The sequence below is a fragment of the Agelaius tricolor genome, unplaced genomic scaffold (genome assembly GCF_023055355.1).
Source record: "Agelaius tricolor isolate 1412-34295 unplaced genomic scaffold, bAgeTri1.0.p SCAF_36, whole genome shotgun sequence".
Classification (NCBI taxonomy): domain Eukaryota; kingdom Metazoa; phylum Chordata; class Aves; order Passeriformes; family Icteridae; genus Agelaius; species Agelaius tricolor.
Genome location: NW_027269296.1, coordinates 136,629 through 164,092, shown reverse-complemented (window position 1 = coordinate 164,092; position 27,464 = coordinate 136,629). Strand labels below are relative to the sequence as shown.

The window sequence follows — 27,464 nt, the reverse complement described above, 5'->3', positions numbered from 1 at the left end:
GGACCAGGAGCAATGCCCAGGGACGTTCCCAAGTGGCTGTGCCCTCCTGCATGCAGAGGCTGGGCCTGTGGGCTGTGCTGAGGGTGGCTGTTGCAGCCGTGGGCTGTGCGGCTGGCACTGCAGTGCCAAGGAGCACTGACGTTCCCCTGCTGGCAGGAGCTCAGCCCGGAGCCAGAGGAGGCTGTTGCCAGGAGAGGCCTGAGCTGTTTGTGCAGTGACTCCTGTTTGCTGGGCTGTCAGGCAGCACCAATGCTGTGTCTGGGACAGCCCATGGTTGTGAGGGTGGATTTTTATCCCTTCTTTTCACGTTTTTTTTTTTTTTTTTTTTTTTTTTTTTCCTTCTGTCCCTTTGGAGAAACACCAAACCCAGTGAAAGAGTCAAGAGAATCCCAGACCATTTTGATTGGAAGAGATCTTGAAGCTCATCTTGTTCTGCCCCCCTCTGATGGGCAAGGACACGTTCCACCATCCCAGGTGGAAGGTATGGTGGAAGCGTCCCACCTTCCATCCACCTGTCCAGCCTGGCCTTGGACACTTGCAGGGATCCAGGGGCAGCCACAGCTTCTCTGGGCACCCTGTGCCAGGGCCTGCCACCCTCACAGGGAAGGATTCCTTCCCAATATCCCATCTATCCCTCCCTTCTGGCAGCAGGAAGCCATTCCCCCTTGTCCTGGCACTTCAGGCCCTTTTCCCAAGTCCCTTTCCAGCTCTTCTGGAGCCCTTTTAGGCTCTGGAATGGGCTCTAAGGTTTCCCCAGAGCCTTCTCCAGGCTGAACACCTTCAGCTCTCCCCGTCTTTCTCCAGTGCAGAGGGTTCCAGCCCTCCTTGGAGCATTTTTTCCTCCCCTGGGCTCACTCCAGCAGTTCCATATCCCTGTGATGCCCGTGCCCGGTGTTTGGCTCGGCCCGGTTTCTCTCTGGCCCCGGGCGCGGGGTCGGGAAGCGCGGCCGGCCCCGATGGCTGCGTCTGGCCCCGCCCCGTATTGTCATTGGTCTGATTGTTGCTGAGTGGTCACGCCCGCGAGCTCCCATTGGTCGAGACGGGCGGGGGGCGTGTCCCCGCCCCGTGCTATGTAACCGTGGCGGGCGCGGGGTCCCGGGGGTCGCTGCGGGGACCGGGGGGGACCGGGGCCGTCCCGGGCTGTCCCCACCGCCCAGCCCCAACGTGATGCTGGTCGCCGGCTCGCCGTGCAGCCCCGCGGGGCTGGAGGAGCACCGGGGCTGCGGGGCCCGGCGGGGCGGCCAGGTAAGGGCTCCCGGGCTGTACCGCCCCGTCCCCGAGCGCACACGGCGCAGCCCGCACGGGCGTCCCTCGGAGAGGCGCCGGGGCCGTGCCCCGCTGCCCGCCCCGCCGGGCGGCAGGGAGGGGAGGAGCCGGGACATGTCCCGAAAGCGGCAGGGACAGGAGCAGCCCTTTGGCCGCACACGGGAGCTCCAGCCCCGAGGAGTGTGGGGCAGAAAGGACCCGAACCCCGTGCTTGGAGCAGGGGCAGCCCTTCAAGTGCGGGGGGAAATCGTGATGTTCAGTGGCGTTTTGTGCCCAGGGAGGGTTAGTGGGACCCCGGAGGAGGCCGCAGGCAGGGTGCCGTGGCTGCTCCCGATGCCCAGTGCCGTCCCGTGCCCCGTTTCTCGCTGCTGTCCCGTGGCGGAGGTGCCCCGCGCTCGCAGCGGTGTCACAGGTGGCTGTCCCGCTGTGTCACACAGCGCAGCAACATCGCAGCCCGGTTTCATCAGGCCAGCCTGACGCAGAGGGTGTGGGGACACGGCCCCGCGGCCCCTGCCGGTGTCCGCCTGAGTCACCCCTTCCGGTGACGCCGACGGGGACGTTCCCGGGCTCCGCTGACTCCCGGCTCTGCCTTCCTTCCTAGGAAAGAGGAATTGAGGCTGCCCGGGAGCTGGCGAGGGGCCCCAGCACCTTCATTCCCCTGGGAGAGGTAAAGCGATGAGGATTGGCTTGGGTGGGGTCTCTTCCCTGCTGGGGGCTCCTTCACCCTTCCCTGCCGTGGAAGGATTCCCAACCCCCCGACTCCTAGTGCCTGGTGGGGATGGGATGCTGAGGATGGGGTGGAGAGGGGTCACCCACTGCAGAAGGATCCTTGTGGCATTGTGGGGGGGTCTTCCTGGAGATTAGGGGAACAGCTGTATTTCACCCTGGTGTTTGCTTGCCCTGCCTGTGCCTCAGTTTCCCCATTCAGCCAGACACATCTGTGTTTCCCCTGTGATTCGGAGATCCACACCCTTGCCCTGCCCGACCCCAACATTCTGCCCTGACATCCCCAGGGCACCTGAGCCCTATCTCAGCACCCACATTCACTGCTCCAGATGTTCCGCCTTGGGCAGAGATAGCGCCGTGGTTTCGTCACTGCGCTGGGGGCTGACCCCCATCTCCTCCTCCCTCGCACTGCAGAGCCCAAACAAACAACCCAGCGCACAGACTGAGCAGGACGGGCTGTGTGGGTTCTGTCATGGAGACCCCCGAGCCCCCTGTGCCCCCCGGGGCTGGCAGGGGGGACGCGGGCAGTGGGGGCGCCCGGCGGTGTCCGTTCCGGAGGCAGGGCGCTTCCAGTGGGGTGAGGATCCAGCCTTGGTGCTCTTGGGCTCCTGCTTCTTGGGGGGGCCTCCATTAGGTAAGGGGAGGTTGGGAAGAGCTCGCAGCCCTTCACTTCCCTCCTCTCCTCCTCGTGCAGATCCCGCAGGAAGGCGGGGAGAGCAGCCTGCACCAGCTCCTCAAGGCCTTCGTCTCAGCAGGCAGGGTGGACCACGTCGCCATGGTCATGGGGCTGCACCCCCAGTACCTCAGCAGCTTCTGGAAGACCCAGTACCTCCTGCTGTGCATGGACGGGCCCCTGCCCTACCACAAGCGCCACTACATTGCCATCATGGTGAGCAGTGGGGCCCTGGGCGTGTTGTGGGGACACAGGGGCTGTGTGGGGTCCCAGCACTGCTGCTCAGGAGGCATTTGGGACCCCAGAGATGGGCCCCTTTCTGATCTGACATCCCAAACCCCTTTGGGGCTGGTGCCCACCCAGGGTACCCCAACACCCTCCCTCCAGGCCCCCGGGGACTGGCACTGATAGTGAGGGGGGAAATCCCCCTGTCTGGAAGTCACATCCCCAGGGAAAATCCTCCAGGAGTGACGTGGGACGAGCGGGCTCCCTGCCTTGGCTTCTTTGGGGGCTTGTAGCAGGGTTGGGTCCCCCGGCAGGGCTGGGGCTGACTGCTGGCTCCCCCCGCAGGCAGCAGCCCGGCACCGGTGCTCTTACCTGGTGGGCTTGCACATGAGGGAGTTCCTACAGGTGGGGGGCAGCCCTGCATGGCTGCAGGGGCTGCACTGTGCCCCCCAAAAACTCCAGAACCTCAACGAGATCAACAAGCTGCTGGCGCACCGGCCCTGGCTCATCACCAAGGAGCACATCGAGGTGAGAGCTGATGCTGCCAGCACAGATCCCCCCCAGAACACACAGACTGATCTCAGAGGTCCCCTCCTGTGTGCACAGCCCCCAGGGTTTAACCCTTTCAGGGCTGAGCGAGGCAGTGGGATGGGAAGGGGTGACTTGCCCCTGGCGGGTCTATGGGTGAGGCACTTCCCAAACACTCCTGTATCCCTGCCCTTGGCGTGCCCCAGCACTGGGCTGTGGTGCCTGAGGGCTGGGGGGTCCCTCCAACCCCTGCTGTGTGTCACAGGCTCTGCTGAGGCCGGGGCAGGACAGCTGGTCCCTGGCAGAGCTGGTGCAGGCGCTGGTGCTGCTCACCCACTACCACTCGCTGGCATCCTTTGTCTTCGGCTGCGGCATCAGACCCGAGGGGGAGCAGGACGTGGGGAGCAGCTGCGGGGCCCCCTCGCCCCACAGCAACAGCAGCCCTGCCTCTGGGGACAGCATGGGGGGCTCTGGGGTAAGAGGAGCTTTGCCTTGCAGGGTGTGAATGTACCCTGGGATGCTTTATGGGGCTGCCCCTGGGAATCACAGATTGGCTTGGATTGGAGGGACCCTAAAGCCTGTTTTGTTCCACCCCCTGCCATGGGCAGGGACACCTTGCACTGCCCCAGCCTGCTCCAAGCCCTGTCCAGTCTGGCCCTTAACACTTTTAGGGATGGGGCAGCCACAGTTTCTCTGGGCAAACTCTGCCAGGGCCTCCCCACCATCACAGGGAAGGATTCCTTCCCAATATCCCATCTATCCCTGCCTTCTGGCAGTGGGAAGCCATTCCCCCTTGTCCTGTCGCCCCAGGCTCTTGTTCCAAGCCCCTCTCCAGCTCTCCTGGAGCCCCTTGAGGCACAGGAAGGGGCTCTAAGGTCTCCCTGAAGCCCTCTCTTCTCCAGGCTGAACACCCCCAGCTCTCCCAGTCTTGTCTCCAGACTTAGAGGGGCTCAGCTCTTGGAGAATCTCTGTGGCCTTCATTGGGAACAGCTGATGCTTTAGAGCCATGCAGTACTTCCCGCATCCTCCACAGGACTTCCCACCCTCCCTTTGGGGGCCTGGGGATGGGTCATGGGAGATGCTGGAATCTGGGCAGGACCAACCCAGAGGGAGATGCCCAGGGGTTCCCCCAAGTGCCAGCAGATCTGGGGTTGGGAGCCCCTCTGGTCGACCAGGGGCAGGGCTGACCCTGCCCTGTGCTTCCCCAGGGCACAGATGCCATGCAGGAGGTGGAGGTGCTGATGGCGAGGATGAAGCTGCTGCAGGAAAACCAGCTGGAGGAGGAAGGAGTCACACAGGAGGAGATGGCAACACGCTTCGAGCTGGAGAAGACAGAGAGTTTGCTGGTCCCTTCCTCAAGTGAGGAGGTGCAGGGGGCAACTCTAGGGCAGGAGGTCCCCATGGGCCAGGGGAGCCCGAGGGGCAGGGGGAAAGGAGCCAGAATCTGCCTGAGGGAGAGCGGGATCAGCTCCCCAGTGCAGCGCTGACTCCATCTGGGCTCATGGCCACTGCGTTGGTGCCTTGTAGGTATTTTGGATCCCTCCCTGCAGTCCAACATCCGCTGCTTCCTGGAGGACCCTGAATTCGGATACAAGGACTTCACACGGAGGGGGGAGCAGGCCCCCCCCACTTTCCGTGCACAGGTGGGTGCTTGCCAGTGGCTCAGGTCTGGGGATGCCTCCTGTTTATGTCAGGGCTGTTCCCAGGATTGTGGGCAGTTCAGGTCCCCTGTCCTGGCTGTGCTCCCTCCAACTGGCAGTGCCTGAAACAAGAGGAATAAAGTCCTTGACTCAGGATAAACCAAATCTAGCAAAAAATCCAGACCATCAGTGTGTTACCAACACCCTTCTCATTCCAAATCCAAAACACAGCGCTGGAACAGTGACTGAGAAGAAATTAACTCCACCCTTCCTGAAACCAGGGCAGAGGGACCCCACTTTTCCCCACCAAACCCCTAACCTGGCGTCCTTTCTCCACCAGGATTACACCTGGGAGGACCACGGCTACTCGCTGATCAACCGCCTGTACCCAGACGTGGGGCAGCTCCTGGATGAGAAGTTCCAGGTGGTTTACAACCTGACCTACAACACCATTGCCATGCACTGCGGCGTGGACACCTCCGTGCTGCGCCGCGCCATCTGGAACTACGTGCACTGCGTCTTCGGCATCCGGTGCGTCCCCAGAGGGGCTGGGCTTTCTGCTCCCTTGGGAAGGGCAGGAGCAGGTCCTGGGTTAACCTGGCTGGGCTTTCTGCTCCCTTGGGAAGGGCAGGAGCAGGTCCTGGGTTAACCTGGCTGGGCTTTCTGCTCCCTTGGGAAGGGCAGGAGCAGGTCCTGGGTTAACCTGGCTGGGCTTCCTGCTCCCTTGGGAAGGGCCAGGAGCAGGTCCTGGGTTAACCTGGCTGGGCTTCCTGCTCCTCCTTGGGAAGGGCCCAGGAGCAGCTCCAGTGACCTGGTCTTGGTTAGAGCACTGCTGCTTCCCTAAGGCAAAGCGGTGCTGGTGGTGGGCTTGGCTGAGGTTCAGAACAACCCTGGGAAAGGAGAATTTAGTACAAAGTTGCAGTAAGGGTGGTGGGGCTCTGGCAGATTTTGCCCACAGAGGTGGTGGAATCCTGATCCCTGGCAGTGCCCAAGGCCAGGCTGGACAGGGCTTGGAGCACCCTGGGACAGTGGAAGGTGTTGCTGCCCATGGCAGGGAGTGGGACCGGATGGGCTGTAAGGTCCCTTGCCACCCAAACCATTCTGGATTCTATGAGTGCACAAGGCTTGTGTCTGCAATAACCACCTCCTCTCTCCAGCTATGACGACTACGACTATGGGGAGGTGAACCAGCTCCTGGAGCGCAACCTAAAGGTCTACATCAAGACAGTGGCCTGCTACCCAGAGAGGACAACCAAGCAGATCTACGCACAGTTCTGGAGGCACTTCAAGCACTCCGAGAAGGTGCTGCCCCGTCCCTCCCCCCTGCAGGGTGCTCGGGGTGCTGACCCTGTGCCTGGCCCTGGGCCTGACCCCCCTCTCCTGTAGGTGCACATCAACCTGCTCCTGCTGGAGGCACGCATGCAGGCAGCTCTGCTCTACGCCCTCAGGGCTGTCACCCGCTACATGACCTGACCTGAGCTGCTCTGCTCCTGCTCCTGCTCCTGTCCTGGCTGTGCAGGAATGCCCAGGGGGCAGCTGGAGCCCTGAAATTCCACTGGAGTATTGTCTCCCTGCTTCACGGGCCTAGAGCTGTGGAAGTGGGAGCTTCCCTGCGCTTTCTCCTGGGAGAGGGGAGCCCCCAGGAAGCTGTTGGTGCTGGGAAGACCCCAAAGTGTTGCCCTGGGCTTGACAGAGCTGCAAGGGCTCTGCTGCTCTGTGCCTTTTTGGGGCTGGCCTGAGCGAAGCCAGACTGGGATGTCTGTGGCTGCAGTGCTTGTGTCACACCCCTGTGACATGTCCTTGCACCAAGGCTGCCACCGAAGAGGACTGACCCCCTGCCCGAGATGGCCAGAGGATGTCACGGGCTTCACCCCTGCTTTTTGGGTTCTGCTGTGCTGGGAGACATAGCTGCTGGTGGGGGTGCTGCCCAGGCACCCCCTCCCCACCTTTCTGCCTCATCCCCTGCAGTTTGGGACGTGAAGTGCCTTTAACCTCAGTGCCAGGGCAGGAGCAGGGAAAGGGTAAGAATACCTGAGTGTGTTTTACACCTTTTTGCAGTTTTCCAACCACTGGCACATCTCCACTGCCTCAGCTTCAGGGGCTGAGGTGGGGAGTTGTGCTGGGGCATGAGGCTCCCTTAGCCCCTCTCCTGCTGTGAAGGTGGCAGGGTGGTATGGGCTGGCCATGGCTTCATCCAGATCTGCCAGAGCATCCTCAGCAGCACATGGAGGTGCCTGCTGGGGAGCCGGATCCAGGGCCAGCAGCATCGCCACCCTTGCTTTGGCTGTTGAATGATAGCTCCAGTTAAGTTATTTCTATTTTTTTTTTTATGTATTAACTTCTGACTAGGCATGGAAATGCCTCTGTAACTTTGCTATTGATCTTGTTTGAAGAAATAAAATAATTATTTTTTAATTCTTTTTCCTGTTTCACTTTCCCCTTGGTCAGCCCAGGGGCTGTTCCTGTATGGCAGGTGTGGAGTGCAGGGTCTTGCTGCTCTGGGAGTACCCAGGAGCATCCCCGAGCTGTCCAAGGGAGGATGTGGGAGGTCTGAGTCCTCCCCATTTGCCTGAGAGGGATGGGTTTGACTTTACTAAACTCTCCTTGTGGTGACTGCTTCCAGTCTTTCCTGGCTGTAGCACCTTCCTGGGAAGGCAGGATTGAGGCATGACACCCACGCCACTGTGTGTGCGCCACGGGATGCTCTGACCCTCTGCAGTGGGGCTGGGGGCCAAACAGGACACCCCGAGCCCACGATGTGGAGCCCAGCTCTTATCAGGGTGTGGGCAGGAGCCCCTGGGAGCTGCTGATAAGATCCCTGGGGAGGGGCCAGCGCTGCAGGGAAGGTTTGTGAGCCTTCCCTGTGTGCCTGAGGAGCCAGGCCTGGCTCTGGGGCTGCTCGGGACCCTGCAGGGAGGGGGACCTGCCGTGCTGCCCCTCTGAGCACGGGGAGGGCAGAGGGACCAGGAGGGAGGCTGGCGATGCTGGGGCCGATTCTCTGTTTTGGGGGAAAGAGGTTTGAGGGCAGCTTTTTTGGGGAAACTGAGGCAAGGGGACAGGGCTCCAGGGTATCACCCTATAGCACCAGAGAGCACGGGGGGGACCTGGGGGGCTGAGCCAGCCCTTGGGTCTCCTTCAGCCCCTACCCTGGCTCATTGCATCACTTCAACCCCCTTTGTTTTTTCAGTTGGTCACAATTATAAACCAATAAATTCTTCATCCAGTGCATAAATAAAGCCTGCAATTTGTGTACATATCTATAATTTATCCACAGCTTTCACTGTTCTCTTGCAGGGCAGGTGTGTTAATAATCTCCCTACCTGTAGCTGATAGTTATGATCCCAGTAAATGCTTTTTTTTTTTTTCTCACTGCAATTGCCCTCAATTTAAAAACATAATGTGTTAGTGGTGTTTAACACACATCAAAGCAACAGGAACCTAATAGTAGTAGTAGTAATAATAATAATAATAATAATAGTAATAAGTGCTGAAGGAACATTTTACGACTGATGGAGCCCGAAGTGCTTTGCAAAGGCGGCATCCCTGGGGCTGAGCTGCCCTCGCTGTGCAGGGTTCACGTGGGGCTGGAGATGAGAAGCACCTGAGTGTGGGTGGCTCATTCCCGACAGGTGCAGGCAGACACCTGGATCCGCTGCATGGGCTGAAATGAACAATCACAGAGCCGGTGCCAAAGCGCCAGAGTCCTGCTCACGCCCTGACCCCAAAAGCTCATCCTCCCACCCCAAACCCCCATCACCAGTCACTCCCTGGCCTCAGAGCCCCCCTCCAACCTCTCCCAGCACCTCATCATGCCCCTGACCCCAAAGCCTCGCTCCAAACGGCCCCGACCCCAAATCCCGGCGTGTCCCCCGCGTTCCGGGAGGCGTGTCCTCCCGGTTCGGGGGCGTGTCCCCAGTTCCGGGGGGCGTGTTCTCCGTTCTGGGGGCGTGTCCCCCCGCCCAGGGCGTGTCCGCGCCGCCCGCACTACATCTCCCGGCATGCCCCACGCGTGGCTTCCGGCGGCGCGTCCCGGTAGCGGCGGCAGCGGCGGCGGCAGGTGAGGGCGGGCGGGGGCCCGAGAGCGCCGGCACGGCTGGGGAACCGCGGGGGAGCCCCGGGCCTGGAGAGCCCCGGGCCGGCCCTGCTCCCTGCCCCTGCCCGGGGGCAGCGCTGCGGGACGGGGGCGGTCCCGGAGGGGAAGCGGGGGCGCCCCGGGGATGCCGCGGGAGGGCCGGGGCTGTGCGGGCACCGCGTCGGGGGCGTCCGGGCATCGGCTCCCGGGCATCGGCTCGCGGGTCAAACGCAGCCGCTCGCTGGCTCCGAACGCGAGAAGCGGAGTTCGCCGCTGTGCTCCGAAGGGCAGTTCGGGAACCCGGAGCGGCTGGGGCTGGCACTCCGGTAAAACCCGGGTTGGCTTCCCGCTGCCCTCCCGTGCCTTGCCGTGAGAGTTTCCAGCTTCCCCAAAGTTCCCTCTGAGGCAGCCCCGTTGGTATTTCTTTGTTTGATCTCTCCTGCCTTAATGTTGACTGAAATTTGAAACGTCCCCGTTGTGCTTTCTGGCTTAATTGTTCTTTCCCTCTGTTTGCACGCAGATGAATTATTTACCTCTGTGCCTTGCATTGGGTTGTGTTTGTCCAGGTGGAGTTAGGCGAGGGCTTGGTGCCCTTCTCTGGCACTGAAATGCTCCAAAAAAAAGTAAATGAAGTGAGACGGTGCTTAGCTGAGGCTGAAATAAACCGAACATTGAAGTTTCGTGATGCTCCTGTTTTTGAAAAGCAAGTCCGGTGCAGGATCAGGGAGGGGGATTGATGAAGTTTCCCCTTACTCTTGGTGGGTAAAAGATGTTCAGCTGAGTTAGTTTGATGTGCTGCAGGAGATGCAAGGGAGTGTAACCGGATTCCTCTCCCTGCTGCGATTTCCTCAGGAGTGCCTGGTGCTCTTCAGGCGGACCTTTTAAATGAATCCAAACTGCCTTTAAGAGTAGACAATACCAAAAATCGGCAACTTACATGGTTTAAATTCCTTTTTGTGAAGGAAAGGGCAAAACCGAGCCAAAATGATGTCGATTGTGAGGGACTGTCACAGTTACACCAGCTGAAGCTATCTGGCCAGTGATGGTAACAAAACCCCTTTCTCATTCAGAGCAGGTTTATTAAACCTGTTCTTGCCGACAGTGCTGGGAATGACTGCGCTGGTCTGTCCCAAGTCAAGGTGGTTTCAAAGTGTGTCCCTTCCCAGGTGATTCTCTGTTATCTGATAATGTATCAGAGTGTTTTTGCAAGGAGCGTTTTCTTTGTGCATTACCAAGGACTGAGCTGTGTCTGAGGCACAGAGCGTCCTCAGCCTCTGGGAGATGGAGTGGGAGTCCTGTTGGGAGCGTGGGGCAGTGCCACAAGCAAGGGGGATGTGATTGCACCCTCGTTTTCATGCTGCTGCAGCAGTGATTGTGCAGCCTTCTACTTCATTCAGTCACTGGTTAATTTCATTTCCAGTTCAATTTGATAACAGTTTTGAGAGCCAAATAATTTGTATTTAAACAAATGGCTTCTATTTTGATCAAATTTCATTGTGTTTGGCATGTGTTGCAGCATTCTATGTATTAAAAACTGCTGAGGCTGTGGTTCCTGCAGGTTTATTAGCTGGTGATGAATATTTAGTTACAAGCTGTACAAAACCTGTGTCTGGGTATGTGGCGGGGGGCTTAAAACACAACTGGGTTGTTCTGGTTGGTCTCAGTGATACCATGAGTGAAGAAAGCTGCAAATATCCTTGGGATCATTTGGATTACCTCAAAACATGTAATTTTCCAGGCAAAACTGGAACTCTGGGCTGCAGGGAAGCTGGTAGGACTATTGGGGGCAAAGACATCATCTTGCTCCTGCATCCATTAGGGTGGGAGTGGAGATGCTCCAGGTCATTCATAATCAGTTCCCTAATTCTCTTTAGCAGTGATTTTCTGCCTACAAATGCCAGGTGGCTTTGTTTTTCTGAGTGTGAGAATGCTTTTATTTTTTGCTGGCAAGTTTAGAGCCTGTGGAAAACTAATGTATGTGCAACTGTGGCAGTGTTGGGCCTGGGCTTTGTGTGGAGGGGAAAAAAGCCCTTTCAGAGATCTATTTTTATCAGTTAATTAGTCGCTGTTGCTGACATGTCAGTGCCGTGGTGATAACTATTCCCAGTTCTTCCCTGCACAGTGGGGTCACGGAATGCAGCAGCCAGCATGGCTGCTCATCCCCATGGCCGAGTTTAACTCCTTCCAAACTGTGCCCCTCAGTCCGAGGGCCGATTCCGTGGGAGGAGCTGGCATACAGCTGAACAGAAGTTTGTCAGTCTTCAGCAGAGGTGCTTTCCCATTGCTGACTGCCCTTCATTTTTCCTCTGCCCAGAGGATTTACTGTAGGAGCTGAGGTGTGGAGGTTGTTGTGATTTGCCAGTGGCTGGGTGACAGGCCTGGAACCAGAGGTAAAAGGCTGCAGCTTTCCCAATTCTTGCTCTTATCTGCTGATTTTGAATGACTCAGGACGGTTTATCTGGCTTGGAAGGTGACCAGGCAGAACATCTAGTGATTACACGTTGGTATTTTGCTTCTTGTAGATGAGGAGTTGGTGTTTTCCTGATTTCAAAATGACGAAGCCCTTAATCTGAAAATTCTTGTGTTGTTCATCCTATTCCTTGTGGTGTCACTTGTTTTTGATCCTCAGCTGTGCTGAGATAGGGAGGTGAGAGGCAGCTTTGGTCTCAGCCATACCCTGCTTGTCACTGCCTGAATTTCTTTGTTTATTGGTGAATCTCTGCCCTTTCTGCTGGGGATGGGATGGGGGAGGGAGGACTAATTATCTCCAGAGAGAGGCTTTAAATGCTATTAGCCAAAAGAGCAGGCTTCATCTCCCAACTCGAATGAGTTGAGAGAAATAACACAAAGCACTGGTGGCAAAGATATGAAAATTGAGAGCAGTCCAAATGGTTTCTCTCTGCTGAACCGTGGAAATAGATTTATTATTTCTTTTCCCTGAGCCTTTGGCTGGTAGCAGCTTTGGAGGAGTGAGGGAAGGGGTAAACAGATTGTTAACTTTACTCTTTAGTGTTTGTGCTTTTTGCATACTGATTCCAAAGCACAGCCAGGAATCGCTCACCTACCAGCTTCGTGCAGTCGTGATGGGCAATTCATTATCAAGGACTAATTAACCGCAGCTGCTGAGTGTCATGGGGCAAAACAAGGTGCATACTGATGAGGTCGATTTGTGCAAGCCTGGCACTTCTGTGCAGTTGGTGCCTTTTGAAACACTTTTAGGAAAGATCATTGGACTTCAGTAAAGTTTACTGCTGTTAGGGGTTTGAACCTTCTCGCTGTCAGCTCCAGAAAGCTGCTGCCAAAAGCAGGAATCCCTTGGCTGCCAGTACCTAAAGGTTTTCCTTTAGTTAACCAAGCCCCAAAAGTTAACCCCTTAATTACAGCTGTGTTGCCACAGACTCAGTCTAAAATACATCAAGATTAATCCCCACCATTGATTTAAACTGTAGGCTCCCCCATATGGGCTTCCTTCATCACCTCACACTTGTCTGTGGGAAGGATGAACCTCTCTTAATGTGCTTTTCTCTCCCTTGGCTTTTAAGGGTGTAATCAAGGAAAGTTTGGCCCTAATCATACAGGAAAGCCTTGGTTTGTAAACTTGGATCAAAGTTTGGGAGGCACTGACTTGTTTGGTGTCTGCACAGTGTTTAGTGGTGGGCCACGCTCAGACCTCTCACTGTGTAAACACTGTGTTGCAGAGCGTGACTTAGCAAAAAAAGATATTATTACTGGATGTGGCCTTGAGGTTGGGATCACAAGCTGTGTCTCAGGCTGTGCTCATGGAGGTGAAGCTTCCAGAGGTGTTTGTGGATGGGGGATAAAGCCAAAGGTTGTTGTCTTTGGAGGATTTGAGCTTTGAACAAAGCATGTCACTGTGCCAGTTTTCAGGGACTTTGGCTGTGGTCACGTGCCTTTGAAGGTTGTGTTCTCTTGACTTACCCTCCTGTCCTGCCCAAAATCAAGGCTGGGATGTCTGTCACCAGCTGAGCTCGCTGCTGTGGCTCGGGGGCTCGGCCGCTCTCACCGCGCCTGCTGGAAAGGGGCTTTGGGCGCTGCTGTTGCTGTGCTGGCAAGAGCTCCCCTGCAGATGCACAGAAGTGCTGCTGCTGCTGGTGTGTTATCCATCCCTCTCCTCTCCAGAGCTGCCTGAAAGTTTTTGCTGGTTTGCTGCAGTGCCAAGATCCACAGGAAGCAGGTTTGCAGGTACAGCTAACACCCGCCAGCCTTTGGATTCCAGTGCAGGGGAGACTTAAGTGGGTTTGAGCAGGGGTGGAGGCAAGGTCAGGAGGATTTGAGCTGGTCTTTGCTGGCTGCCTCAGGTTCCGTGGGAATGCATTTTTAAAGCTGCTCTGCTGCAATGCTGACAGAGGAAATCTGGATGGATCCACAGAATATCTGCTCTGTGTTCCTGGATGGATGACCTTGTGCTGATGAGGTTATCTTTATCAGCTGGGACTAAGAAGGAGGAGGATAATTACTGAAATAGTGATGTCAGATTTGTGCTAGTAAATTTTGGCTTTTATTTTTGGCAATATTAAGTTTAGTGTCTGTTGCAAACCAGGTGAAACAGGAGCAGAGCTGTTACAGAATCATGGAATATGCTGAGTAGGAAGGGAACCCATCAGGGTCATGGAGTCTAGCTCCTGCTAGATTTGTTCCCTTGTAAAGGGTGTTTGTGTCATGCCAGAGGTGAACAGATAATTGTAGGACGAAGGATTGTTGTGAGGCTGCTGGATCCCCAAAATCAATGTGACACTAGTGATTACACTAACCAGTATTATTCCACATCTGCTTCTAGCCTCCAAATGAAGCCTTCAATCTGTATTTTAATGACTGTGTTCTCTCTACTTATCAACTGTGAGTCCAGGGAAAATAAGGATGCTCAGGTGGGCAGGAGGCCTGGTTTAGCTCCCAGCTATGTTGCTGTTGTGGTGTTTGATGTCAGGCAAGTCACTTTTTCCTTGTTTCAGCCTTCTGTCTATCCTCTCCAAAATTACCTGTGGTTAGTGAGGATGTCATCCTCCTGTTTATAGCTAGAGGGACAAATTAATTCATCTCAGCCTTAAGGGCCATAATTAGCAGCCAGGTTCTACTGGTCTAGTCCCATCCTGCTCTGTGTCATATGGTGTGTAGGTGGGCCCTTTAGTAAATAGAGTATGAATAACAGGAGGAAGTGTTTGGGTATGTTGGGTAAGTCCAGCATCAGCTGTGTTCAAGGAATTGTTTCTTGAGTTTCACCTTGTCCTGTATTTTGTGAATGTGTAATTTAAAGTTTTAACTCTGCAATGTTTTTATTTAAATGCTTATTCAGGGTTCACATTGGGCTTTCCTGTCTGTGGATCTTGCTATTTGTATTAAGTTCTTTTGCATGGGGAGATTTTTGAGAGCTTTTTCAGTGAAATAGAAAAAAAAAAAGTTTGCCTTGATTCTGCAGTAAATTCCCACTGCTCTTGGGAAGTGGGATTTATAAAGCTGCTGGGCTGCATTTCAGCATGGAAAGGGAGATGGGGGAGAAACTACCAGAAATCCATTTCTCCTTGAATATGGAATTGTTTAGGTGATACTCTTGCATGGAGAGCAGCAGTCCTTGCATAAGCACTGGATACATTAACATTTCTAACTAGTAAATTTATGGATAATCTCTTCTTTTGGAGGATTTATTTAGATTTGAGAGCATTAGCCTCTGGGAAAATTAAACCTCTTTTAAATCCACTTTGTTCAGGGACTAGAGAGGAACTGCTGGTAAGCCCTGCCATCTTCCCTCCGCGTTTCTCTGGGCTTGATTGGAATTGCAGTGCGGGGACACAGCTGGTCCAGAGGCAGCAGGGCTTTGGTTTTAGCTGCTTTATCCAGTTGTGGCAAAATGGATTTGGAGCCTGTTTGCTGTTCCTGCAAGGGGCATGTGCAGCTTTAAGCGCTGCCAAAACCAAGAGAGCCCCTAAAACAACCAGCCCCAAAGGTAAGAAAGATGAAATGCTTGAGGGAGCTGAAATGTCCGGATAAAGCTGTTTTTCTGTATAATGTCACAGTTTTGGGGGCCGATGGTGACTGGACTGTCAGTGTGCTGGGTGCTGCTGTGCCTGCTGAGGTGTACCTTTGTTTCAGGTGGCTGATTCATGGCTCTGTGTGTTTAATCATAGTTTCTATAGCAGTGAAATCTTTAACAAGCAGGTGGAGTTTGCTCTTAGTCCACTGCGGGTTCGCATGAATGTCCTGGCCGATTCATTCCTGTGTTCTTCCTGAGCAGAGTCATTTCATAGGGGATAACATGGAAGGCTATTCTGTGTTTCTGGTGCATGTAATGAGTACTGAAACAGCTCTTTCATTTTAATAGTATTACCGTTTTTAATATTATGTTGTGAGCATTGCTTTGTCCTGTCGTGTGTGGCTGTACTGCTGAATAAATGCAGAGTAGGATTCCTTATGCTGATGTGAATGTTTATCTTACTACCTTTTGATTATCATTTAAGATAATTGAACCTGTGATTGTAGACTTCAGTCCTCCTGTGTTCTCCACAAATGCATCCCTCAGGGTTTGATATTACCTGTTGTCTCATAATGTGACTGTGGTTTGGTCCTGTTGTACTGAAAACTCAAATTCTTTAATTCTTTGGTATTTCCTAGGTGACTTTGGTGCAGGAAAACAGTTTTCATTCTTAATGCCAACAGCAAGGGGTTTGATATGCATCCTCAAGATAATGTGGGTAGTAGTTCTGTGTGGATTTAGAGCCACGTTACCTTGTTCTGGTGTCCTACAAAATATGTTGTTTTCTTGAACTTGGAGCAGAATGTTGATCTGGAGAAGGGCACTGTTGGGTCCCTCAGTGGGATGAGAGTTCTCTGGGATGGCTGACAGGGCTGCTGATGAGTTTGGTTCAACAAAACCTCATTTGGAGCTGGTATTGAGGTTGCTTTTGGGGAAGTGTGACAGTTTAACATTTGCCTGCCTTGATCATACCCTCTTCATCCTTGCCCTCTTTTGAGCACTTGAGAAGCAAATAAAACTTCCTCATCAAAAATTCCCGTCCTGATGTGGCATGTCACTTGCTTGTGACAACTACTTCAGTTGAAACAGGAGTGTGTTGGGAATGGATTTGTATCTCCATTAAACAGGAGGGGGAACGTGTTCTTTGCCAAGAGTCTGTCGGAGATGTTGAAATGCTGAAAGTTGTTGTGTTGAACTTGCTGTGTGTGGGGATCAGCAGCAGCAGGCTGACTTTTGCCCAGGTGAATGTGAGGGGTTAACCTGCTGTCCAAAATGCAGCACTAAAGCACTTGGGAGTGCAGTGCATGGGGAGCTGAGGTGGTGGATGCCAGCAATGTGCAGCTCTGGGGTGCAATTCCTGCCTCCTCCTTCATAGTGAATGGCTCCTGTTTTATTGTGGGTGTCCCTTGGAGCTGGAAATCGGAGAGGCTTTGCCTGTTGGGCACACTGTGTGCAGGTGACGTGGAGGTCCTGGTTTATTTGCCATTTCTGTTAGTGTTGAAGGCAGGATCACTTTGTTCCCTGCTTTTGATTGTAGCAGTTTGGAGTGCGAGATCTTCCAAGCTTAATTTTGTGAAGCTTTCTCACAGTTGCAGGCTTGATCCTGGAATCTAGTGTCCCTGCAAGCTCAGTCTTCAAAAGGAATTCTTTCTTGGGAGGCTGTGTTTGTGGTGGCTGATAGGAACCTAGCTCAGCTCCCTGTAATCACTATCTAGGTTTAAAGTAGCCATTGTGGGGTGAAATGTTTGCTGCCTTGCAGAAGAGTGCTTGTCAAATAGTCTCATTTAGTGCACCCGGATTTTTAACATATGGGACAGATTTCTGTGAGCCTGGGCAACCACTACAATTGCTTTGCAAGGTGAGACATTTCTGTTTTGATGGGTGGGAGAATTAATAACACTGTGTGATTCATTCCAGTGATGTGTCTAGTTTTGGATCAGATTTGGATTTTTTGTAAAGGATATTAGCATTTGTCTTCAAAGAAAGCTAAGTTGAAAGGCAAAAGATAACAGAAGCAGTTCCTGAGCTCTTCTGATAGGATGAATGAATCTTGTGGCTAGAGATCCCTGTACACTTGAGGGGACTGGAAAAATTGGTCTTGGGCAATGTGATCAGTGTGCTCAGAAACTCTTCCCCTTGTGCTGGGGGTGCCAAGAGGGAGAGAGTGGCACCAGGCAGTGCAGTGAGGACAGGAGGGCTGTGGGGCTCTGCCTTGGGCCTGCAGGGACAGTGATTAAGCACAGCAGGAATCTGTCCTGCGGGTAGCCAGGTCCTCATGGAAGCGCTCTGCAGATGGCCAGACTTGCTGAGCAGCACAGGAACCACAAGCCCAGGAGCAGGGAAGGAGATGTCAGTGTCTGGTGCTTTTGGAGCTCGGTGTGCGCTGCAGAACAGCCTCTGTGCTGATTCAGTGTCTAAGTGAGGATTCAGCAGTCTCTGGTGGCCTCCATTTGCCTAGCCCTGCTCCTGCTGCGAATGCAAGGCCACCCTAAATGCCACCAGACTTGAGGGATTACAGGGCAGGTCCAGCAGGAGTGAGCAAGGCAGCATTCAGGCTCCATTTTAGTGTTTTATTGCCTGCTCTTGGGGCTATTGCTTCCTTTGCAAAGGAAGTTATTTACTTCCTGCAGAATTGCCCTGGACAGAAGTAGGGTGTGCAAGAAAGTGAAAATCTCTGGTGATGACTGAGCTGTTCCATGTTAAATTTAATCATCTGGGGACATGTGGGGCAGGTGATGCATTAGTCAGATCTTGGGATGTGATCTGCCAGTGGAGGGATGTGGTCCCCAAAAGCCAGAGAGTGCCTGTGTGTTTTAGCAGATTGCAATTTAAGTGTGCTAGGAGCGAGTCTGAACTGTTTTTGTGGCTGGAGGATTGCTGGTTTATGTCGTGATCCCTTAACAAAACAGCTCTGATGGAGGCAGCCTCTGCCATTGGGCTTTGTGTCTCAGCAGGACAAAGGCTGTGCTGGAAGCAAAGCGTGTGTCTGTGCCTGGTGTGTCCATCTGTGCTGGCTGGGAGAGAGCTGGAATTTGGAAATGCTTTTAACTGTGTGGGGGGAGCAGGTGGCTTTTCATCCCAATGAACTGTTTATTCTGGTATAGATTGGGGCAGGGTTCTGTTGCTGCCCATTGTTCCAAAAAAGTGGGAGGAATGAGGGGTAGAAAGTGTGGAACTGGTTAAACTGGAATTCCTGGGTAGTGCCTGCCCTTGAGTTATGATCAGTGAGGTCCTGCTTATTTCAAAACATAGTGCTGAGAAATCCTGCTGCTTTGGGATCAGTTGGTGCTTTAGGGTTTTGCTTCTAGGTGTACTGGAGGAGTTTAAGAATAGTTTTGTAGCAGAAAACTCAAATAATCTTGTAAATATGAGTAAACAATCTTGGTTTGTCACAGATGCTCTGCGATTATGCGGGATGGGTTCTCATGGCTTGGTGATCAAACGGCATGGGGAGATAAGGGTGGCACCTTCCCTGTGGTGCTTGCAGTGGGACAAGGGGCAGAGGAGTGGGCAGGATCTGTGATTCTGCCAGGCTTTCAAGGCTGTTTGGTGCTGGAAGGCTGACTCGATGTCCCCCCAGCCCAGTCCTAGCCGTGGCTGCGAGGACTGACACTGCAGCCCTGTGTGGGGCTGCAGCTGGGTAAACTTCCAAAGCTGCTGTGGCTGCTGAGCAGCTCCTGCGTATTCGCTCCCTTCCCTTGTTCTCCAGCAACTGCCTGTGGCCCACGCGACAAAATAATTGAGGAACTGAACTGCGTTCAAGCCAGCTGCTCTGTGAGATCACTGGTTCCTGTACAGGGAAGGGCTGGGAGCTCCTGGATGTACCTAGAGTGCTCCTAAGGCATTGTGGAGCATCCTCTGCTTGTGAATCCTCATGCTGCGTATGCAGAGCCATGTCCAGCACCCTTCCTGTTAATGCAGCCCATCCCACGGCATTTCCTCAGCTCCTGTGCCTCGAGAATGTTGAAATGTTGACGTTGTCTCTAATTTTAAAGTCCTCTTGTTCCTTGGTGTTATAATGATTCCCTTGCTTTAATTTGCACAGTTGGAGAAGAGCATTTTTTCCTGGTTGCCTTCCTGGCCCAGGTCAGCTAACCTGCCTGCAGGGCACGAGGAGAGATTTGTCGCTTCAGTTGGGTGTTTTTTCAACCATTGTTACTGTGGAAGGTCCTTTTGTGGCTGGAAAGAAGCCCTGATAGTTTTGTTGAGCTCTTAATGCAGCTAAATGTGTTGGCTGGAAAATGTCATTTCTAATGGAAACTTAGAGTGGTGATGAGAGAAGAGAGCTGAAACATTCCTGTTCTTGGGGGAGTTCCAGGAGATTACTGTCTTTAAGACTATCCCATTTAAGATTTAATTAAAGATTATTTGGAGGAGTATATCAGACCAAAAGCTAAAAGATGAGTGACCCTGTGCTGAGCAGCGCAGTCTAGTGGAAGATGTCTCTGCCTATGGCAGAAGGTTGGAATTAGATGATCCTTAAAGACCCTTCCAACCCAAACCATTCCGCGATTGTGTCCCTGCCTGAAAGCACTTGTAAGAGCAGTAGGAAAGGCACAACTTCCACCTGGGATTAAAATCAACTTTGGCCCAGTAGGTCAGATGGCTGCACTAAGCGCCATCCCCAGGCAGTGTTGCTGCTTCATAAACTTTGTGCACAACCATGAGAACTACAAAAGATTTTTTTTTTTGTTTTTAAGAAAATGTTCTCATTCAGAAGCTTTATGAGCTTATTTACACAATGGGATGCCTTGCTGCCTACACTTATGTTATAAAGACTGCCAGATCAGTAGTGGGAATTAATTTCTCTACTGTCCTAGTTAAAGCCTGGGCACCTTTTTATTAAAGCTGGAGCTGTGCAAGAAAATAATTGCCTGAGGAGGGCTTCTTCAAGGAAATTTGATATCTTAATCAGAAATAATTAGAAATTATGCTAGTGAGTCTGTGAAAGAAAAAAATAAGGCTACAACTGAATTTCAGACTACCTGAACTGCTTGGCAAAATCTGCTTCAAAAGGTGAAATGTAATGCTCCTCTAGATTCAGTGATGTAATTCCAGAGTGTTGATTCAGAAAGAGCTTTAATTTCAAACAGGTGAGTTGACAACACAGCATAAGTTTCCTGTATCTTGTATTGTTTCAAGTGGGAACGTTGCATTGCCTTTGTGGAATTTGATTAAAGATGCCTGGTTTATGTGCTGGAACGTGCGGCAGGGAAGGCATGGAGTTTAATCTGATTGCACAAACCCTGTGGGCTGTTTATCCCAGGAAGCAGTTGGGCATTCAGGGTGCTTTGGGAACGACCCTTATGGCAGGATTGCAAATTCAGCTCTGCTGCTGCAGGATTTTTGGGAGTTCAGGTGAGCTTTCTAACCAATTCATTTTAGTGCTTTGATGGTGGTTAAGCTCATTCCTCTCACTTTTTAAATGGAGGCAAAAAGAAACACTTTTCAAATGGGCTCTGCAGTGGCAGAGAGGAAAAGTGGTCTCGTTCTGGGGAGGAAATGGTGGTTGCAAATGAAATTGTCTATCGAGTCATAATTACAGGGGCATGACCACAGCACCGAGTGAGTACTCTGCTGCTAAGTTTTTATTCAAAGTCTGATGAAAATAGAAACCACAAAATGAAGGCAGAGGTGGTTTGAATTTTACCCCAGAAGCCAGAGGTAGGTAAGTAAGTAACCCTGTTATTTTGTGCCTTTGGGGGTGTGCTAGAGAACTGATGAAGATTATTATAGCTCAGCTGATGGTGCAGCCCCCAGTCCTCAGCTGCTCTCCGGGACGGCGGGCCCAGGATGACAGGTTTGCTCCCTGTCCATGGAGGTGCTCGAGGAACAGCTGCATGTGGCACTCTGCTCTGCTTGACACGGTGGTGAGTGGTCACAGCTTGGACCCAATGATCCTGGAGATCTTTCCCAACCTCAGAGATTCTTTGCCAGGGCAGTAAGGATGCGGGGTCAGGAGTCCCACTCCAGAGTTCTGCACAGCATGGCCGTGAGTACTTTTAAGGCTTGCTTTTGCCCAGGTGTTGGAAGAAGCCACTCACCTTCCCCGTGGTGCTGCCCTAGAGGATGCAGCTCCCTTCCCTTTCCAGTTCCTCTCTGGTAACCTTATATTACTGTGCCACCCACAGGCAGCTACTGAGCTGGAAAGCATTTGCTGTTTGCATGGGGAGCCACTTATCAAATGTTCAATCTGTGACAAAAAGCCACCGGTTTAATTGACTGTAATATGAACTGTGTTGAGGTTTTCAGTCCTGGTTATTCCAATTTTCTATTTAAATTGCACATAGAGCTGTTATGCTAATGTCTGATTTTTCCACTTCCTCCACAAAACCCATTCCTTGTGCTAACCAGCTGCTGTGCTCCTGCTCAAAGCCATTGCTTCCCAACAAGTGCAGAAATGCTTGTAGTGTTGGGATCCTTGGAAAGAGAGGAAAACTGCTGGGCTGCTAATTAGTGGTGCACCCCGTTAATTGGCATGTTGCCACATTAGGCTGCAGAACAACTGGGTTTAATCTGTGTGGTTTTCCTGAGGAGGAGTATTCTGATTTCCCTCCAACTGACCTCTCCACTGCTCAGTGTGTGATTAGTGCAGAACAAACTGGGTCAGCCGAGGCTGCTCAGAGGATTTTGAAACCAGCATTTTAGTTCCAGCAATTTGCAGAAACCAGCAAATGATGCTCAAACCATATGAGCAAAGGACATGAGCAAACCAAGACTTTTAGGTGGAGCTGGTTTGTTTTAGATGGAGTCAGAAAAATACATGAGCTTTTTGTCATCCACTGAATTGAAAAGGGGCTTGTGCATCTCTTCCCCTTTGTACCACTATCCAACAAGAGGTTAATTATACCTTTACACCTTGTCTTGTAATCTGTACTAGGGCATTTGGCATGGTTGATCTATTTAGGCTTTTTAAGAATTTCCCTTGTAATACTTAAACTCCACTTGTGCACCCGTGCTATAATCTCTCCTTTGGGAGAATACTTTGGTGCTGTTGAGGTATGCTGCTTTGTAGAACAGAATTTTAATATTGTTTACCATACCATGCTCTTAATCTCACTGCTGGCAGATGAAATGAGTTTCTTTAGCCCTCCCCCTGAGGACCTGATGGAGTTTCATTGCCAACAGACCCATGGCATTAGGTGGAGCTATCTCACCTTTGCAAAAATCCGCTCATCTGTCTTCCTGGAAGGAGTAGTTATTGGTGAGAGAATAAAATGTTGATTTTACTTTTGAAATTGCATGTATAAAAAGGAACAGGCAGCCAGATCCATGGGCTAGTTGGGGAGGGTTTGTGAGTCTGGCCCTTGAGAAACATTTGCAGCTGGGGAGAGCCCTGATGGCTTGGATCAACCATTCAGGTGGAGTTTGGCAATTCAGGGAGGAAGACTCAGGACGGTGTCTGAGTGATGAAGCAGAGGCTGCCATCTCCCAACTGGCCTTATTCCTGGTGTCTGCTTTGTCTTGTTATGCTGGTGAGCTGTTGTGGGCAGCACCAGCCCTTTGCTGGGCTCTCATCATCTGTGGGAGCCTTCTGGGTGCTGCTGCAGTAATGTAGTTTTTTAAGTAGTGTAAAGCAAAGGGCTGAAGCGGCAATAATATAATATTTGTTTATTGGCTGTTACTAGCACCATATTGGGTCAAAATGAATAATCATCTGGGAGTTGTCAGGTGAGCTTGTTTAATTTCATGGGTCATGGTCTATATTAATGCAGGAGCATGTTCCTCAAGCTATGGGTATGTGTTAACCCTTCCTTTCCCTCCAGCTGGTGGATATAGTCCCAAACAGTTATAAGAGCATCCTTTCTCTCCCCCACATGCGTTTTTTTCCAAGACAGCCTTGGGTTTTGTGTCTCATTACAGTAAAAGCCCTGTAGTAGCTGCCCAGCTGCTGTCGTGTCCCTCTCTGGGATGGTGATTTAGAGCTGAGCCAGCGTGGAAACTGCGTTTCCATGCCTAAGGCAAGCCTGTTGGCAGCCACTGTGGAGAAGTAATGTGCCACTTCTGCTTGGAAGAGTTGTCAGTTTTCTAGTTTAGTTGGGGAAAACAACCAACATTGGCTTCGGTTTTAGCTGGACTTTTGGAAATGTGCTGTAGTCTTTTGAAGGAAGCTGTTCATGTTACTGGAGGAGATGAGCAGTCAGGACAGAGGGGTCCAGCTAATGAGCTTCATTCTGAAGGGAACTGAATGCTTAATATTCCAGAGGTCTGGGTAAGGATTGCTGAAAATGAGATGGTGAGGAAGGAGGGAAGATGTAAAAGGGCATTCAGTAAAGCTCACGGATGTGGATTGCCCAAGGCTGGAGCAAGCAGTGGCGCCTTGGTGTGCAGCTCTTGGTCCGGCCGAGGTCCTGTCATCCCCAGCCCATTCCTCTGGATGTGCTTGGTGTGCATCAGGTCATCTTTGAGTGTTCCCAGAGCAGCTGCATTGGTGCTGGTGCAAGGAATGGGTAGGAGGGCATGGGAGGAGATCCAAAATCTGGAATTGGGCTGGTTTGTGTTGCTGGGAGAGAATGTGACAGAGCTGAGCACATGGGCAGAGCTGGGAAAGACAAAATTCCCTGTGCACAGGGAATGTGTTAAGACTGAAGAAACAGGGTACAAAACACTCCAGCATTGCTGTGAAACAGTCCTTTTCTATTGTGTGTGGATTAGCTGCCTAGCTGGAAAGAAGCCATTGCCTTTCTGCAGGAGTTCAGAGCCGGGTCAATGGAACAGGAATATATTCTTAGAGTGGTACAAAGAGCTGGGGAAAAAGCTGTAAAGTGTTTGAAGTCTCGAGGCAGACAAAGACATGGTTCTGCTGCTGTGATGGCCTGAGTACCAGAGGGGCAGGGGAGAGTCCTGAGCTGTGCCGGCAACAGGGCTCTCAGGAACAGGAATTTCACACAGCTGTCAGGCCCGGGGAATGTAGGGCACTCAGAGGACATGAATATTCAGAGAGCTGTGGCATGTCATGCTAGAGGAAATTAAAAAGCCAAGTTTTCTCAGAAGTAGGTATCTGGGAAACCTGTGACAGTAGGGGATAAAAGCAAATTTCTGTTCTGTGGAGTGGGTTATCTCAAATATCATTCCAGAATACAGCTTTCCAGTTAGCCACTCGTAGTTAATGCTGGCAGCAGGATCTGCACTGCTTAATCCATTCTTTGGTAGAGGTGCCTGTTCCTCAGTGCAGGCAATGCTGCGGGAACGCAGACTTTGCTCCTTCCTCTACCCTGGCATTACTTTTTTTCCCCCAGTGTGCCTTTTATGCTGATTCTGTCGATAACCAGATATTGAGGATTTAGTGTTCTGCGCAGGAAGAGCCTCCCAGCACAGGCTGAGGTGCTCCCAGCTGCGCCGTTGGGCAGTGACAGATGTCTGGGGTGTGCACAGCGAGTGTCCAGCAGTGGCTGCTGCCAGGATCAGTATTCCAGGCACAAATGTGCCCCTCGCAGTGCAGGGCTCAGCGCAGCCTGTGCAGCAATGCCCTTGAAAGGCAAATCAAACCCAGCTCCTGGGGAGCAGTGGGAGCACTGCTGTCATTTGTGCTGAGGTTCAAGCAGGCCTTGAGGTGGCGGTTTCAGTTTCCCTTCTGCTTTCCTTTCCCACAAGGGCGTGCTTGAAAGGGCAGGCAGGGATGGTGGTGGCTCTTCTGCCTTCAGTGGGGGAACATTCCCTGGCAGGAGACTGGAGCAGATGAGGGGCAGGCTCTGCACCTAGGGAGTAAGGGACAGGATAAGATAAAACAGCCTCAAGTTGTGTCAGGGAGTTTTAGGTTGGATATCAGGGAAAATTTCTTCACCGAAAGGGTGGTCAAGCCATGGCACAGGCTGCTCAGAGCAGTGTTGGAGTCAGAATTCCTGGAAGCGGTCAAAAACATGTGGGTGTCGCACTTGAGGACACGGGTTAGTGGTTGGACTTAATCATCTTAGAGGGCTTTTCCAGCTTGAATGATTCTGTCGTTCATTCATTCCAGTTCTTGCAAGTGGTGTCCTCGATGCAACACGTGGATGTACCAAACCGTGCATCCAAATGTGTGTGAAAGCTGTATTTTAACAGTGTTAATGGATTAGACTGGAGGGATTGAGGGTGTTTCCTGAGCAACTTGTGGCTGTCTGCCTCTGAAATCAAAACCTTCTGATGTTCTCGTTTGCTGCCCAGAAACCTGTACAGATACTTGTTCCTTTTTCTAAGCTGTTTAAAGCTGTGATCCCCAATTGTGTTTTGAGGGTTTAATGGCTCTGTTGAGGTGTTTCCCCCTTCCATTCTGAGAACATCGCTGCGATGGAATTTGAGCTACATCAGAGAGAAGTAGCCTGGAGCATGGTTGTCTGATCCAAAGAAGCATTTTCCCCCACACAGCTGAGCAAAGCAAAGCTGAAAAGCCCCACTGGCAGAGCTTCCATCGATGGTGTGCGCGGCTGTGCCCGCTGACACTGCAGCCCTGGGATGCTCTTGAACAAGCTGAGCACGTGCTGCACACTCAGCACGTTGTCACATGAAGATGAGGAGCTGATGTGATGTTACACTAAAGCCACCAAACTGTGCTTTGTGCCTGGGCCAAAGGGGATGAGTTGGCCTGGGCTTCATGAGGAGAAGGTTAGGCTGAAGTGGGCTATGGATGAAGGCTGGCTTCGAACAGCACTGGAACAACCTGATTTTGTAGTTCTCCCTAGTCACCCCATGCTGTTCCTGCTGACATGTCCAGTTGTGGTTGTCTAAGTTTGAACTGCAAGATTTTGAGGACAGAACCTCCCTTTTTCTAAAATACTGAGCCTGTTTTTACTGTGCTGCAGAATCTGTCAAAATCAAGACACGTTGTGATTTCCCTAAACTTAGTTCCCCTGGCATCTCATTTCAGAACTTTCTCCAGAAAAAAAAAAGTCTTTTCTACTAAAATCCTGGTTCCTTTTTTTTTATGTTCCCCCACCCCAGTATGTTCAGAAGTGCCTTGATGCTGTGTGACATCTGAAATACTTCCTGTGCACGTGCTGTGCTGCCTTTGCTAGATAAGCAGTAGGCTGTTCCCTTTTACAGCAGGCACATCCCTTCCTGAAGAGGCAGATGTGGAATGTTTTCCCTGGGAACAAATAGCACTGCCTTGTAATTATGTCACCTTAATTTTGTTTCTCTTTTCTTTCCATCACCGCATGTGTGTGATTAGAAGCTTCTTATGCCTTCAATGAGGGGTGACAATGTCACACTCTTCCTAGTTTGGGGCAGGATTTCTGCTCTAGGTTCCCTCCACACTGGTTTTGTGTAGGCTGAGCAGAGCTGACAGAGAAATAAAACCAAATCTGAGCTTTGTTCACACTTGGAATTTTAATTTGTGTGTTGACTTTGTTTCCTGTTTTTGTAGGAATTTCTCTGGACACTAGTGTACGAGAGGAATGGAGGAGAATGCCGGTGAGTAGAGTCTTCGGTATCTCACCACAGATTATGGACCTGACCTGTCCTCCTTGGCTACGCATCATAAAGAACCTGATTACTTTAAACTTGGTGTCTTCATTTCAAGTGTAGAAGGTGATTAGGAAATAATGTAGTTTGGCAGATGCATCAGCTGCATTTGTACTGTGGTGTGGACCAGATCTGACTGAAGCTCTGTACATATGGAAGATCTTTTTTGGAATCTCCCATCTGTGAAACCTGGAATACTGGTCTCTTGGCTATCCTGAGTTCTTGAAAACAGGTAACATCCCCTTTCTTAATAAGGAAGAGACCAGAAGCAATTAGCTGGTTTGAACAAGGCACATGGCAAGGCATAAAGGAGGATCAGCTTCTGGTTGTTCCTGTTGTTCTGTATTTATTCCTTTAGGCTGCTCTGTGTTGCAGAAGATACAGGATTTTTTTTTTTTAATTAAAATTTAAATCTCTTGCTTTAGGCAGTGTGTAGTGCTTGCCCTGAAGCAATCAAATTCATTGCTGGTAGGTTTAACTGATGCAAGGATATGGTTGTAACTAAAACTCACAGATTTTTTGCTTAGAGATTGCCTTGAAGAGCTCTTCCATCTGTTTGCCTAAAATGGCTACAAAAAAGGAGTTAAATTCCCATTTTTTCCCTGCCATTGACATGAGGTGTGTGTGAAAGCTCTTGCCTGCACCATGGGAAACCAGTATCCACACAGCATATTGGCCTCACATCTTCTGGCCTGTGACACTGCAGTTGGTGGTTCTAACTCGTAAATAATATTTCCAGGTTATTCTGTGCAGTCAGTGATGCCATCCTGAAAGCTTTGGGAATGGTTGTACTTGTCAGCAGGGCAGTATGCTCGGTGAGGCAGATGAAGGCCAGTTTTTGGCTTCATACAGAGCTGGTGTGTTGGGCCCAGTGGCCTGGTTGGATCATCTGCAAGCCAAGAACTCCTG

At 51.7% G+C, this 27,464-nt stretch overlaps 2 protein-coding genes across 5 annotated transcripts in view; both read left to right on the top strand.

Moving 5' to 3' along the window:
- Positions 1–1,097: 1,097 nt before the first annotated feature.
- Positions 1,098–7,473, top strand: SESN2 (sestrin 2). Of its 2 annotated transcripts, XM_071453470.1 has the most exons (10): positions 1,098–1,245; positions 1,868–1,933; positions 2,687–2,881; positions 3,236–3,418; positions 3,684–3,893; positions 4,627–4,777; positions 4,946–5,061; positions 5,399–5,589; positions 6,216–6,360; positions 6,445–7,473. In XM_071453470.1, the coding sequence occupies exons 1-10, from the start codon at positions 1,168–1,170 to the stop codon at positions 6,529–6,531; spliced, it is 1,422 nt and encodes a 473-aa protein (XP_071309571.1). In that variant the 5' UTR covers positions 1,098–1,167; the 3' UTR covers positions 6,532–7,473. The 2 variants fall into 2 exon arrangements, with proteins under 2 accessions (XP_071309571.1, XP_071309572.1); XM_071453471.1 differs by lacking the exons at positions 1,098–1,245; positions 1,868–1,933 and adding an exon at positions 2,344–2,569.
- A 1,563-nt stretch (positions 7,474–9,036) lies between these two features.
- Positions 9,037–27,464, top strand: part of PHACTR4 (phosphatase and actin regulator 4) — a 51,177-nt gene continuing 32,749 nt past the window's right edge. For 2 of the 3 annotated variants that reach the window (XM_071453241.1, XM_071453243.1), the window contains exons 1-2: positions 26,469–26,504; positions 26,642–26,787. Coding sequence is in view for 1 of the 3 variants with exons in the window: in XM_071453239.1 (XP_071309340.1) it covers positions 26,489–26,504 (16 nt within the window). In the remaining 2 variants the exon portion in view is untranslated. Of the gene's footprint in view, positions 9,116–26,457; positions 26,505–26,641; positions 26,788–27,464 lie in introns of those variants that run through there. The other variant, XM_071453239.1, reaches the window with a different exon arrangement.

Coding starts and splice junctions, on each gene's coding strand:
- SESN2 (XM_071453470.1), top strand. CDS start 1,168: ATGCTGGTCGCCGGCTCGCCGTGCAGCCCCGCGGGGCTGGAGGAGCAC. Junction 3,419..3,683: donor TCACCAAGGAGCACATCGAG/GTGAGAGCTGAT, acceptor TGTGTGTCACAG/GCTCTGCTGAGGCCGGGGCA. Junction 6,361..6,444: donor ACTTCAAGCACTCCGAGAAG/GTGCTGCCCCGT, acceptor CCTCTCCTGTAG/GTGCACATCAACCTGCTCCT.